The sequence below is a fragment of the Plecotus auritus genome, assembly GCF_963455305.1.
Source record: "Plecotus auritus genome assembly, chromosome: X".
NCBI lineage: Eukaryota > Metazoa > Chordata > Mammalia > Chiroptera > Vespertilionidae > Plecotus > Plecotus auritus.
The window spans coordinates 32,884,928-32,896,773 of NC_137784.1; the positions used below are offsets into that span (position 1 = coordinate 32,884,928).

At 34.7% G+C, this 11,846-nt stretch overlaps 1 protein-coding gene across 1 annotated transcript in view; it reads left to right on the top strand.

The window, feature by feature from the left end:
• The window catches only part of POF1B (POF1B actin binding protein), a gene marked incomplete at both ends in the record, with an annotated part of 75,402 nt that overhangs the window by 20,415 nt on the left and 43,141 nt on the right, over nucleotides 1-11,846 (top strand). The window contains one exon of the mRNA XM_080652699.1: nucleotides 5,582-5,683. Coding sequence (XP_080508825.1) covers nucleotides 5,582-5,683 — 102 coding nt within the window. The remainder of the gene's footprint in view (nucleotides 1-5,581; nucleotides 5,684-11,846) is intronic.

Here is an 11,846-nt window from a genome sequence, read left to right on the forward strand (position 1 = left end):
ATACATGGTGAGGTGCATGATAGATGCCATGAAAAAAATACAGATGAAGTCTTATTGAAGCTTAAAGGTTGGAGATAACATATTTGTTTGTGGGGGATCAGAGAAGGATTTATTGTGGTATTTAAGGCATTTTTACAATTAACATTGTTATTAGTATTATTTTACTAATGAGGGAACTAAAGCTTAAATAAGTGTGACTTGCTCAGGTTTTTTTTTTTTTACACCAAATCTATCACTCGTTATATTTTTCACAGTTATTCTGAGAGTAGTTTTGACAAGATTTGATAACTTATATTGGATATGGGGTTAAAAGAAGAACAGTCAAACATGATCGTAACCTTTTCAATTTTAGATACTGGGAGTATGGTAGCCAATTAAAAAGATGAAGAAGTTAGGTGAGAAGAAGCTGGTTTGGGAAAGGGGGAGATTTGATATTTGTTTGAACCAGTGGCATTTGAGGTGCATGGAATAGAAGATGCCCAACAGACAGTTAAAATGACTTGGATAAAGGTCCCATTTGAGATAGAGACTATGGTGGTTATTCCTCTTAAAATTATTATTATTGTGGCTGTGGGAATGGGTGAGATAACTAAGGGGTAATGGAGAAGGTTGAGGTTTTAACCTTGAGAAATTCCTACTTTGAGGGAATAGAAGGAAGGAACCATTTATACAGGCAGAAGATCTGTGAACAGAGGGAGTGTGAACACAGAGTAACTGAAGCAAGTTCAGAAAGGAGGTGATCATCTGTCTCAAATGACAAAAAGGCCAAGGAGGAGGATGTTTAAGAATAGAATTTGACCATTAAGAAAGCAGTGGTGATATTTGAGAGAGCATTTTTGGTATACCTATGGAGGCAAAATCCAGATGTAATAAGTTAATGGGTGAATAGATCAAGAAGCAAGTGAGGATTATTATTCTAAAAATGGTATTGGTCAAAGGAAGAAGAGAGGAGATAGTAGCTAAAGAAGAAAACAGAATTTTGGAGATATGAGAGATTTGTAGGCAGAAGGAAAGAACCAGTTAATAAGGAAGACTAAAGATGCATCAGAGAATGGGGACGATTGGGATAAGAGTCTGGAAGAAACATGAGAAAATAGGATTCAAGGTACAGATAGAGAAGTGAGTTCAGATTCCAGGTACAGATAGAGAAGTGAGTTCGGGCGGGGGTGGGGAGAAGAGGAGTATGTATTTCTCTATAATGAGAGGAAAATGAGTGAATCTCATTGGATAGATTGTCTTGGTTTTCTCAATAAGTATAAGGAAAATGCGGGATCATGAGCATAGAGGATTGAGGAAAATTAAAATATTTTAACCATAATTACAGATAATTTGAGAAATGCAAGTATGACCATAAAGGCTAGGAAGGTCTCTTAAATTAGGATAAATTGAATTTGTATTGAGCTTAATCAGCCAATCTTTTTTTTTTTCTCCAGCAAGGTTTCATGACCTTGGAACAGTAAAGTAGATGTTGGGGATTATGGACTTTGTTAAATGTGAGAACTATTGCCAGAGGTCCTAAAAGTAACAATTATAATGATAAGATCAGCCATCTTTGAAAACACCTATTAATTTTTAGGGTGGATCTGGCACCAATTCAAATGTACAGATAGAAAAAAATAAGCTGACAAAACAGTAAAACTGTCCAGTAGCACATTTGTGAGAAATCTATGACTTCAAATTTATTTTGCTAACCTGTTTTACTCAGAATTATGTGTTCATAGTACCATTTGGTTTTACCTTCTTTTCCATTTGGGGAAAATAATAGTCCTCTAAATTTGAAAGTTTTTTTTTTTCAGTAACTCATTTAAAATAATAACACCAACACTTATTTCAGAGAGAATCAACACTGTCACCACCTAAACCATTTTTCTTCTTAAAAATAATAATGGTTCAACATTTACTAGTACAGTGAAATTTAGTTCACATAGAACATTTCATTATTTTTGCTTTAAAAAAAAAAAAAAAAAAAAAGGAAGATGCATATATCCTTAAGATAAAGGTTCAGCTCATCCCTTCTCTGTTCATTCTCTATGTGGTATTCAAGATGGATAAAGTCCCTGTACTCAATAGGTCTACTTTAGTACATTTTTTAACTTGGTATCCTAGAAAAGTTTTAACAAGATTATCATAAGTTATTTTATTTTATTTTTCTCTATCCTAGCTAGACTTTTTTTATTGTTTAAAGTATCACATATATTAGTACACATATCTCCGTTTTTTCCCCATTTTCCTTCCCCCAGCCTCCCCTACCCCCTATCTCATGTCCTCATCCCACCGCCCCAGTGTCTTGTGTCCATTGGTGTGCTTATATGCATGCATACAAGTCCTTTGGTTGATCTATTTCCCTCAGTATGGATTTTAAGTATATTACCACTAGAGGCCTGGTACACAAATTTGTGCACCAGTGGAGTCCCTCAGCCTGGCCTGCGGGATTGGGCCAAAACCAGCTCTCTGACATCTCCCAAGAGGTCCCGGATTGCAAGAGGGTGCAGGCCAGGCCAAGGGACCCCACCAGTGCACCATCAATTGGGTCCAGGGAGGGACTGTGGGAGGGCTCCAGGGCATGTCCAGCCCTGTCTTGTTCAGTCCCGATTGGCAGGACCCCAGTAGCAAGCTAACCTACCAGTCGGAGCATCTGCCTCCTGTTGGTCAGTGCACATTATAGCAAGAGGTTGAGCTGCCTTAGCATATTATTAGCACATTACGCTTTGATTGGTTGAATGGCTGACTGGACAACCAGACACTTAGCATATTAGGTTTTTATTATATAGGATATTTTTAAAAACTATGTCATTTGTATATTAAAATTGTGGATAAAAGGTTCTTTAAAATACATTATTTTGCTTGATATAAAGTACCCTGCATTATTATCCCTATGAGCCTCAGAGAAGGAAAATTACTTGCCAAAGTTTCCACAGCAAGTATGTATTATATACAGGAATGAATACAGGTTTTATGATTCCATAATTTTCCCCATTACACTTGCTGCCACTAATTTCAGTCCAAATTCAATCCACTTTGCAATTCTCACCAGCTGAGATTCTGAATTTTTTATACCTTCATTCACCTTCCCACTGTTTCCTTTTTTGTTGTATATTAAATTTATTGGGGTGACATTAGTTAATAAGATTATATAGGTTTCAGGTGTACATTTCTATGATACATGGTCTGTATAGTGCATTCTCTTCTCTTGGTTTTATGACATTTTTCTTTTCTGATTCTCATACTCCTTAAGACTTGTCTAGTTATGTGTTTGATCTTCACTTACCTTTTCAACAATGGCATGCTTTTACTAGAACTTATAAGCATATGATTCTGAAATCTAAAACTGTAGCCATGAGATCCTTATTCAGTTCCAGACATGTTTTTAACTGTGTGCTGGACATCTATATCTGAATGCCCACCTGCACATTTTTTGTAAAAGAGTCTCTTTGCTAGTTCTTTGCAATAATTTAACACATGCTTAAGTGATTACTATGTACTATATACCTTATTAAGTGCTATGAGAAACAAAACCATGAATCAGACCTGGATTGTTAGGAGCATATGAAACTCAAAATGTGTCAACTTTTTTCTGTTTTTGTCATCACTGATCATATAATATATTCCTCATGTTCAAGATCTCAGAGTCATCTGAAAAGTACTGTCCTTAATGATTTAGGATAATCTGCTAACTGTTCTCCTCACATGTACCCTTTCCTTTCTCCAATTACTCTTCCCAAAGTTCACCTCACACCCAAGCTTCTCACTTCTCACTACTTGCAGAACCAAGCCCCATCTGCCAAGTATGTTCCCTACATACAACTTACACTTTTCCAATGTTGGTGCCTTGACTTATTTTGTTTTCTTCACTCGGAATACTATTTCTTCCATTTCTTCATATCCAAAGCATACCTTAACCTTCTCTCAAATGTCATCTGATCCAAGTAATGTACCTGACCATTGCTAAATGAAATTCCATTTTGTCTCTTCTGAGTTCCATCCCATAAGTTATTTCTCTGTACCTCTTACACTTACGACTTTCTACCTTGTATTATAGATATTTATGTTCATATATCATCTAGACCAGATATTAGCAAAGCTTTTCTGTAAAGGGCCATATAGTAAATATTTTAGGTTTTTCTGGCCACATAGGGTCTCAGTCCTTCCTTTTATTGCAGTCCTTTAAAAATCTAAATACCATTCTTAGCTTGAAAACATCACAAACATAGGCTGCTGGCTATAGTCTGATAAATTCTGATCAACATTTAATGCTCTTGGTAATAATCTAAGTATGATTCATGCTTTATAACACTGAGCAAAGTATATTCTGCATAGTAACCTCTTAAGCATGCTGCAATGATTGCAAATAACTACCCAAAAGGCTTTTTTTTCCAAAAACAAACAAGTATAAAATAGCTTTTAGAGGAACTTATCTAAATATATCCATATTTACATTTAGTAACTCATCAGTTAGTCAAATTTAATTACTTATATGCTTTTCTACCAAAGTATCCTAGGAACATTTAGTTAAAGCACTCTTTATTTAAACATGAATATAAGAAGTATATAGCTTTGGGTTCAAAAGTATCTTGTGTTCTTAACAACCAAGGTTTTAGTTCTATTATTCTAAAATATATTACAATAGCAAACTACAAAAATGCTAGAACCTTTTGTTGATTTTGAAATGGTCCTAAACATGTTAACTGGTAATAGGCTTGGCCAATCCCTTTCTAAACTGTTCCCGTGTCCCAAAACAGATCAATGCAATTTTTGGTTTGTAACAAAACAACTCTAACTCCCCATCTACAAGTTAAAGACTCATGAAAACCAAAAGAAGGGAAAGAAATATATTTAGTGCCCATTACATTTATTTTAGACTCCAGATATGATTCTTATTAGCTCTTTCCTGGTTTCTTTTAGATCTTGAACATGTCACCAGCCTTTATTTCACTGGCTGACATCTTCTAAGATAATACTACATCAATTTAGTTGATTATATGGAGATACAGTGGCCCTTAAAACCTTTACTCTGTTCTCAGTATTCAAAACATATTGTACTGAGAACCTTAACTTTGATTATCATCACAAATAAGAACTGTACACTTCAAGGGTACCCAGATTGAGTTCCAGAAACAAAAATTATGTAATATAGTTCTACATACTTTATGGCTCAGTGGTGATGAATTATGTTTATTTTGGATTTCTCCAATAATACTTTTACATGGAGAGAAACCTGCCAGAGAACCAAATTTAAATGAGGTTGACCTCATGCCTGTCTACTTCAGAGAAAACTCTGAGAAAATTATACCTTGCCTTAGGAACAGAAACAAATTCTTTTTTCTACCCCTTTATAATTTCCCCAAAACACTGTGTTAGGCTTAGTTAAATGTAGTAGGAGAGATTCAGATTTTTCTGTTTGAGAAAATAGGCTATCTTTATTACTATTTCTTTACATATCTCAGACCTTATTGAAATATCACTCCACTTCTATAGTTTGCCACTACCTCAGAGATTATTAAATACTGGATATTTACTTAAGTTAATATTTCCCTGAAAAGGTACCTTTCAAAGCACAACACAGTTTTTACTGTCTTTATAGGAACCACTGTCTCCGTTCCTAAGAGGAGGCCATTTCTTCCCAGGAAACAATGTTATTTATGAAAAAACAATAAGAAAAGTGGAGAAGCTAAATATGGATCAGGTATGTAAAATTTGTTTTAAGGCTTATTTTGTAAGTATACACTTTTGAATTATGAATATTTTAGTAGAGCTTAAATGACATTCAAATGTCAAGTGCTAGACAAGACCTCTATGAGTCATAATAACTTATTATGTCTGCAGCACTTCATATCATCCTTAACACTTTCATATCCATTTCCTCATGTGAAATATTATTGTCCCTGTTACACTGAATGGGAAACTGAAGTAAAGATGTCAACTCACATAGACAATTAATGGTAGAATCTGAATGTAATATACATATCCCATGCTTTGTATGTTTCTTTTAAACTGGTCTCACAAAAATCATAATTTAAAACATAATTTTATCTTAATTCATTTAACATAAAATAAAATGTTAAATTACTGTATACGGAAAATATTGTATACTGTAAAAGTTCTAGAAAAGGAAAGCTTCAAGTCACACTTTTAAAATTCTGTTAAACTTAATTGAGAGATGAAGTACAGCAAGCATGTCAAACTCGCAGCCTGCGGGCTGCAGGCAGCCCACAACGAATATTTTTGCGGCCCAGCCAATATAATGGTATGTAAGAAACGCTTTAATAAAAATTTTGTAACTTAATTTTTACAATATACTCTTATACATAATTATTAATAACTAACTACAAGATTCGCTAATGATTGATTACTATAATCATGTTGCATTCATTTCCCTTAACGTACCTTACGTGCAGGCGCACCATTTCTCTCCACTAATACTAGCAGCAAATATTTTAGCAGCCGAATGCCACATCTACAGTCTTGGACTGACTTGCTTATTGTGCGCAACAGGAAATATTTCGCTTTCAGAGAACAAGAAAAATAGGTGGTTTTTTTTGTGTTACGCTTATTAATTTGTGCAGTTATCCAGTGTCTTGTAAGTTAATGTTCAAGAAAAAAATATTAATTTTTATTAAAATGTTCTAATATTTTATGTTAACGATGACTCATTTATTTCAGCCCTTTGTATTCAGCATGCCTCTATTGAAATAAACCTACATTTCTATGAAAATTGAAGCTTTTGGCTTTTTGCTGCCCACGTACTGTAAACTTAAACCTTGTTTATTTGGCCCGAGTTTGACATGCTTGAAGTACAGGGTACAAAACTGCAGCTTTGAAGGCCCAGTCCTTCAAAGCAGAGTTGTTACTGTAACCTACAGAGGTTTCCACATGACCTGCTTGGTGGATTAAGCATGCCTAGCCCACACAAAGCCTGATAGTTATCTCCTGGACGTTCTTGAACTAAACAGTGTGTTAATTTCTTAGGGTTGCTGTAACAAACTACCAAACTCTGGATGGCTTAAAACAACAGAAATTTATTTTATCACAGTTCTGAAGGTTAGAGTTAGGATATCTCAGTGTCGGCAGGGCCATGCTCCCTTTAAAAACTTTAGGGAAGAAACTTCCATACCTATCTTCTAGTTTCTGGAGGTAAATGTTCCTACACTTATAGATGCATAACTTTAATCCTCGATCCTAAAGCGGCATCTTCCCTGTGTGTCTTCAAATCCTTTTCCCTTTGTGCATGTCTGTCCCTTTATATGAGGCACTAGTCATTTTGGATTAGGATCCATCCTAATGACTTCACTTTATCTTGATTATACCTCTGTTTCTTAATAAGGTCACATTCTGAGGTACTGTGGATTAAGACTTTAGCATATCTTTTAGGGGGAGCAAGGAGCACAATTCAGCCAAAAAACAGACAGTTAAATAATACTGAATTAATTTCAATCACAAAATATTTTTTTCATTTATGAATGAAACATTAAAATATACCAAATTTTTTCTTTTTAATTTTCTTGGTATGAGAACACATATTATTTTTCTGAGCATTTATGGGCAGTTGTTACCATATTTATAGGAACTAATGCATATTACTTAGATGTTGCCCAATAAAAATGAAATAGAGTAAACTCAGATTTATAAACATCTAAATCTTTAAAATTCTGGGCTGCTTGTAAAACTGGATGTAGTCCGAAGGGTACATATCTTCCAAAGGAACAAGCAAAATATTTCTGAACATTATGATTCCAAATAGAAAAATTTCATCAACTATGTCAGTTCTTCAAGGGGAACTTTCCTCAAGCTATCAAATTATATCATTTTTCTTTTATCCAACTGAACTGCCAAAACAATAAGTTTGGCACATTTTCAACAGCAAGGAATGGTTGAGGAACATCATTTCATGCTGCTTCCAACTTCTTGTTTCAAGGAGAATAAACAAACGTTTTCTAAATTTTTGTCCCTAAAGGAAAGTATTGAATACCCTGTACATTATTATTGCTTTGCATCTGAATTAATTAAAGAAGAACCCCTTTAAGAGAACACTGCTGCTATTTACTGTAAGGTTTAATCAGAGATGTAAGACTTAACCCGACCGAAACCAATAAGTTGACCAAGACAAGCAGGTTAAAAGCGAAAAATCGCGTTTATTGAAAGCTCTCGGGTGAGGTCCCGCGGTCCGAGAGCACAGGCCGGGGGAGTCACACTTTATTCACCGGTGGGCTTCACCGGTGGGCTTAGAGAAAATGAATTCAAATTCTAAGCAAGGCTACAAGCAGAACTTCCCTTTTTATTAAAGAGCCAGCCCTATGTGCACTTAGTGGTTATCTCGCTGCTGGCCTTGAAAACAACACAGTTCTATCCAATTAAAAAATGCACCTGGCATGGCATTGAAATTATGGGCATATCTAGTCTCTGGCCTACAAGGTCAGGCAGCTTAAGTTTATTTTCCTCATTATTCAAGCAGGCTAGAAAGCAAAGTTTGTAAAGTTCCTGCTTTCCCAGCCCCAGACCTTACACTTACTATTAACTTATATATTTATATTTCCACTTTTCTTATGAATGACTTAAATGATTTGGGAGTTTTGGAACTACCATGGAGATTGCCTAAGGTAAAAGGAGCCATTCATATAGGATAAACTACAACTGCTTTGTCGTAGTTGAGTTTCCTCAGTGATAGAAATACAGTGAGATGAGCTGGATAAAGCCGGAATCTGTACAAACCTGTTTAATATGACATGAGACTAATTCAAACAAGACTAGCTTTTAGGAGATGGGACCTGTCCAAGAAAGAGGTCTTTGCATTAGAGGTTGTTAAAATGGTACCAGTTGCAAGATATTATCCAATTCATATGAATTGTACTCTATGTTTTTTTCTTCTATCAAAGAGACAAAATATATGATAAATCAAAAGTGTTTCATCTCTTGTAGGTTAAAAACTCAGCTTATAGTATGCTTCAAAAGTATGAGTGATATATGAATATCTTGCCTTGGAACAACAATTTTAGTAGTCATGTGTGAGAATTGAAAACTGAGTATCTGCTAAGACTTCAGTGGTTCCTATGAGTGGGTAAGAGGACAAATAGGTTCAGGGAAACCACAAGGCACCCCAGATGGAGAGGCTATTCCCATTCTATTCAAGAGGCAACGGATACTTTAATAAAGGAAGATGAGTGAGAAATGGGTTTTGTTTTATTATTCTTTATTGATATGTCCTTTCAAAGTGTTTCCTAACTTGTTTTTTGAAGAAATAGATATTTTTTCAGGAGAAATTCTATTTCAGTAGTGTACTAGCTTCCCACTGAGTGAAAATTTTCTCAGAGTTCAGACTTTCACCCTGACTTTATCCTAATCCAATGTATGAAGGTATTTTATAACATAAAAGAACAGATAATACATTTACCCCCTGAATTTGTGTAGGAGTTCCTGATTAGTATACAGCCAGACTTCTAAACTGTAGACATCTTAGTGCTGGTATATTTGTAAAGTAAGTCATATTGGAAAAGAACCTATAGAAAATGACTCTATGAACTGATTCTACAATCTTTATTATCTATATGTCTACCAAGGCAGTTTCTATTTGTAAAATGTGTTTCTTTAAATATTTTCTTTCTTTCAAAATACTTTTTCTATACATGAGATAATTTATACACATAGTTAAAAACATCAAGGCATGAAATGTATTAAGAGGCACAAAAAAGTATAAAAAGAGAATAAAAATGCATACGGTGAATAAATAGCCTATCTATCCTGATCCTCTTGTCCCTCAGTTCATTTTCCCAGGCAGTCACTCTTAAAAGTGTTTTGCTCTGTGCATTTCAAAGCCATCATATGTATTTGTAAATATACATATATGTACATTTTACAAAATGTTATACAAAGGGAGCATACTATATTCATTCTTACACATCTTGCTTTTTCCATTTAACATAGTTTAAAATTGTTCCATACAAAAACTGAAGATCTGAAATGTTTTCTTTTATTAATACAGGTGAGCTTTCCACAGTCAAAGGAAATAGAGCACTGAATTTGTACTATTACAGTTCATTGTATGTGCATGAATATATCACTATAAGTCAAAAAGTATTATTTTTTTCTTTGAAAATTGGCTTTCAGATGCTTGTTATCAAAGTAGAACATTCACAAAAAAATGCAGGAAATTCAAATAAACCTGAAAGCCCTCAAACTGAAATAACCAGATATATTTTTTTTATTCTGTGCTCTATACTTATGAGGGGAAAAAAACTCTATGACAAATGAACAAGCAGATAGCAAAGATTTAATTAAAAAACAAAAACAAGTTCCAGAATATTTTAAGGGCAGTAAAAATTTAACTTAATGTTCTGAAAGAACTCTGATATAGAAATCATGAGTTCCAGTCCTAATTTTGCCACTGATTAGTTGTGTAATTTTAAGATAACCATCCATTAGTTCATTTATTCTTCATAGCAACCCAATGTGACACATATTGTTTCCACTTTTACAAAGGAGGAAACTGAGGCTAATAAAGTTTGCATATACAGTTTCTCAAGATCACACAGTAAGTGATAAAATCAGACTTAGAATCCATATTTTCTGGATCTGAATTTTCAGTCACTGTTTTTGGATGTTTTTCTTAATTCATACTCAATTTTCATAAGCGTAAGAACTTTCTTCACCCCCACTGTAATTCCTAACATTGAAAATCCTAATCCTACATTATATTATTTTCTAATTTTATAATCCATCTATAGCTTCAGAACTATAGTATTATTAGGTAATTAGGTGCTGAAGTATCTGTTGAATCATCAAAAAAGAGGATTTAACAGGCAGAGAAACATCGATCAGAACCTCAAACCTCAGGGAAGGTAGGGGAGGGTGGGGGTTAGGGGGAGAGATCAACCAAAGGACTTATATGCATGCATATAAGCCTAATCAATGGACACAGACAACAGGGGGGTAAGAGCATGAATGGGGGGGTTGGGAGTAATGGGGGAATAAGGCCACATATGTAATACCACAATCAATAAAGAAATTTTAAAGAGGATTTAATATTAATATTCATTATAGTTTTAGTGATAACTGTTAGTGGAATATTAATTTAATCAGAACATGTAAATCCCTGACTCATTTAGGTAAGTATTTGGATAGTCACAGCCACCTGATCAAATAAAAATAGAATTCAATAAAATTTCCCCCAGTGGAATACTTTGAAATTGATCAAAATAAACAAAATAGAAACAGACCCATAGGCACAGAGGGGAGGAGTGTTGGGGAACTGAGTGAAAAGGGTGAAGCGATTATGGCAAAAAAAAAAAAAAACCCACAACAAACCTCATAGATACAGACAGCAGTATGGTGATTGCCAGAGAGAAAGGGGTTGGGGAGGTTGAAGGGGGTAATGGAGGGATAAGTGGTGACAGAAGAGACTTGACTTGGGATGGTGAACACACAATACAATATACAGATGATGTATTATAGAATTGTATACCTAAACCCTATATAATTATATTTACCAATGTTACACCAATAAATTCAATGTTTATTTCTAGTCTGCAGAGGCAAGATTTTTTAAAGGAATGAAATGGGGAAAAAATAGATACAGAGGCAAAGAAGCATTGAACAGACTGTCAAACTACAGTGGGAAGGCAGAGGAGGTTGCAGGGGTGGGGGGCGCTGTAAGAGATCAACCGAAGGACTTGTACGCATGCATATAAGCATAACCAATGGATAAAAAACACTGGGGGGAGGGGGCAGGTAAAGGCATGTACTGGGGGGAAGGGGAGGCCGGGGGAAGGTCAATGGGGAAGGAAAAAAAAGGAGACATATGTACTACTATTTGTAATACTTCAAACAATTAAAAAAATAATAATAAAATAAATAAA